The following is a 1,084-nucleotide window of genomic DNA, read 5'->3' as shown; positions in this document are numbered from 1 at the left end:
ACGTGCGGGTGCAGTGGGTGCGGGAGCGGGCGCTGAGCGCGCTGGGGCTGCCCGACCCGGCGCCCTTCGAGGACCTGCTCAACCGCGGCGACGGCGAGGAGGCGGAGAAGCTGCTGCGCTTCCTCAACCGCAGCGACGCGGGCGAGGAGGGCGCGGCCGCCGCCTCCGCTCTGCTGCTGCGCGCCGAGCTGCGCCACGAGGAGCGGGACGTGGAGATCGGTGAGCGGGGCCGGCTGCGCCCCCGCGTGCCAATACCTCTGCAGAGAAACCCTCTTCTTCTTGACATCCCGTTGCTCCGGGGCCTCAGACTTGCAGCTTCTCTCTTTCGAGGCACCAAAGCGCCGGCAGCAGCCCCCACAGAGCCCTTTAAGGGACGGGCCTCTAAATAAGAATGAAACACTGGATATTTTCGTTGCAATATGACAAAAATATACATATATACATACATATTTATATATATGGCTCCACAGTTATGATTGAGCTCATAAATTTGTGCAGAAATAACAAGCATTTATCTTAAAAATTCATGGAAATCCATTTTTGTGCCTTTTTGTGGGGTATTTTTATCGCAGGGGGGCTTCTTAAATCGGATATGTCATCATCCGGCGCTGTTACCAGGCGTTCCTGGGATTGTGCATGGGACCCATGGGATGGCAGGGACTCCTTCCCCCAAAACTCTGCATTTCACAACCGTTGTCCGTCCCCCCCCTCCCCGGTCCCTTATCAGTGCGCTTTCCAGGTCCAGCCACGTGGGCATCCGTCCATGTCACCTGCGCCCGGTGTGTGTCTACACCCCCGTCTCATCGCTGCGCACACGTCCCCAGCTCAGATTTGTGGGACTCCATCTACACGTGGAGTTACTGCGCAGTCGTTTAGTACTTGTGTATGCTAAAACCATTCAGTGGTGCTACTGCGCAGTTTCTCCCGTGCAGTGTACGCAAGTACTAAATGACTGCGTGGTAACGTCGCCACAGTAGCATCTCCGAATGGCTTTTAGGCGACGCTGACTGCGCAGTAGCTCGTTACTACCGCGCAGGAGCGTTGCGTCACATGTGATACTACTGCGCGGTGGTAACAAGCTACT

At 56.5% G+C, this 1,084-nt stretch overlaps 1 protein-coding gene across 1 annotated transcript in view; it reads left to right on the top strand.

Moving 5' to 3' along the window:
- Positions 1–2: 2 nt before the first annotated feature.
- The window catches only part of DNAH10 (dynein axonemal heavy chain 10), a gene marked incomplete at its 5' end in the record, with an annotated part of 81,641 nt that continues 80,559 nt past the window's right edge, over positions 3–1,084 (top strand). Inside the window, one exon of the mRNA XM_014518122.2 lies at positions 3–219. Within this exon, the coding sequence (XP_014373608.2) occupies positions 3–219 (217 nt within the window). The remainder of the gene's footprint in view (positions 220–1,084) is intronic.

This window comes from Alligator sinensis, unplaced genomic scaffold (genome assembly GCF_000455745.1).
Source record: "Alligator sinensis unplaced genomic scaffold, ASM45574v1 scaffold628_2, whole genome shotgun sequence".
Classification (NCBI taxonomy): Eukaryota; Metazoa; Chordata; order Crocodylia; family Alligatoridae; genus Alligator; species Alligator sinensis.
The sequence above is the reverse complement of the archived record's forward strand: the minus strand, read 5'-3'. Positions and strand labels throughout refer to the sequence as shown.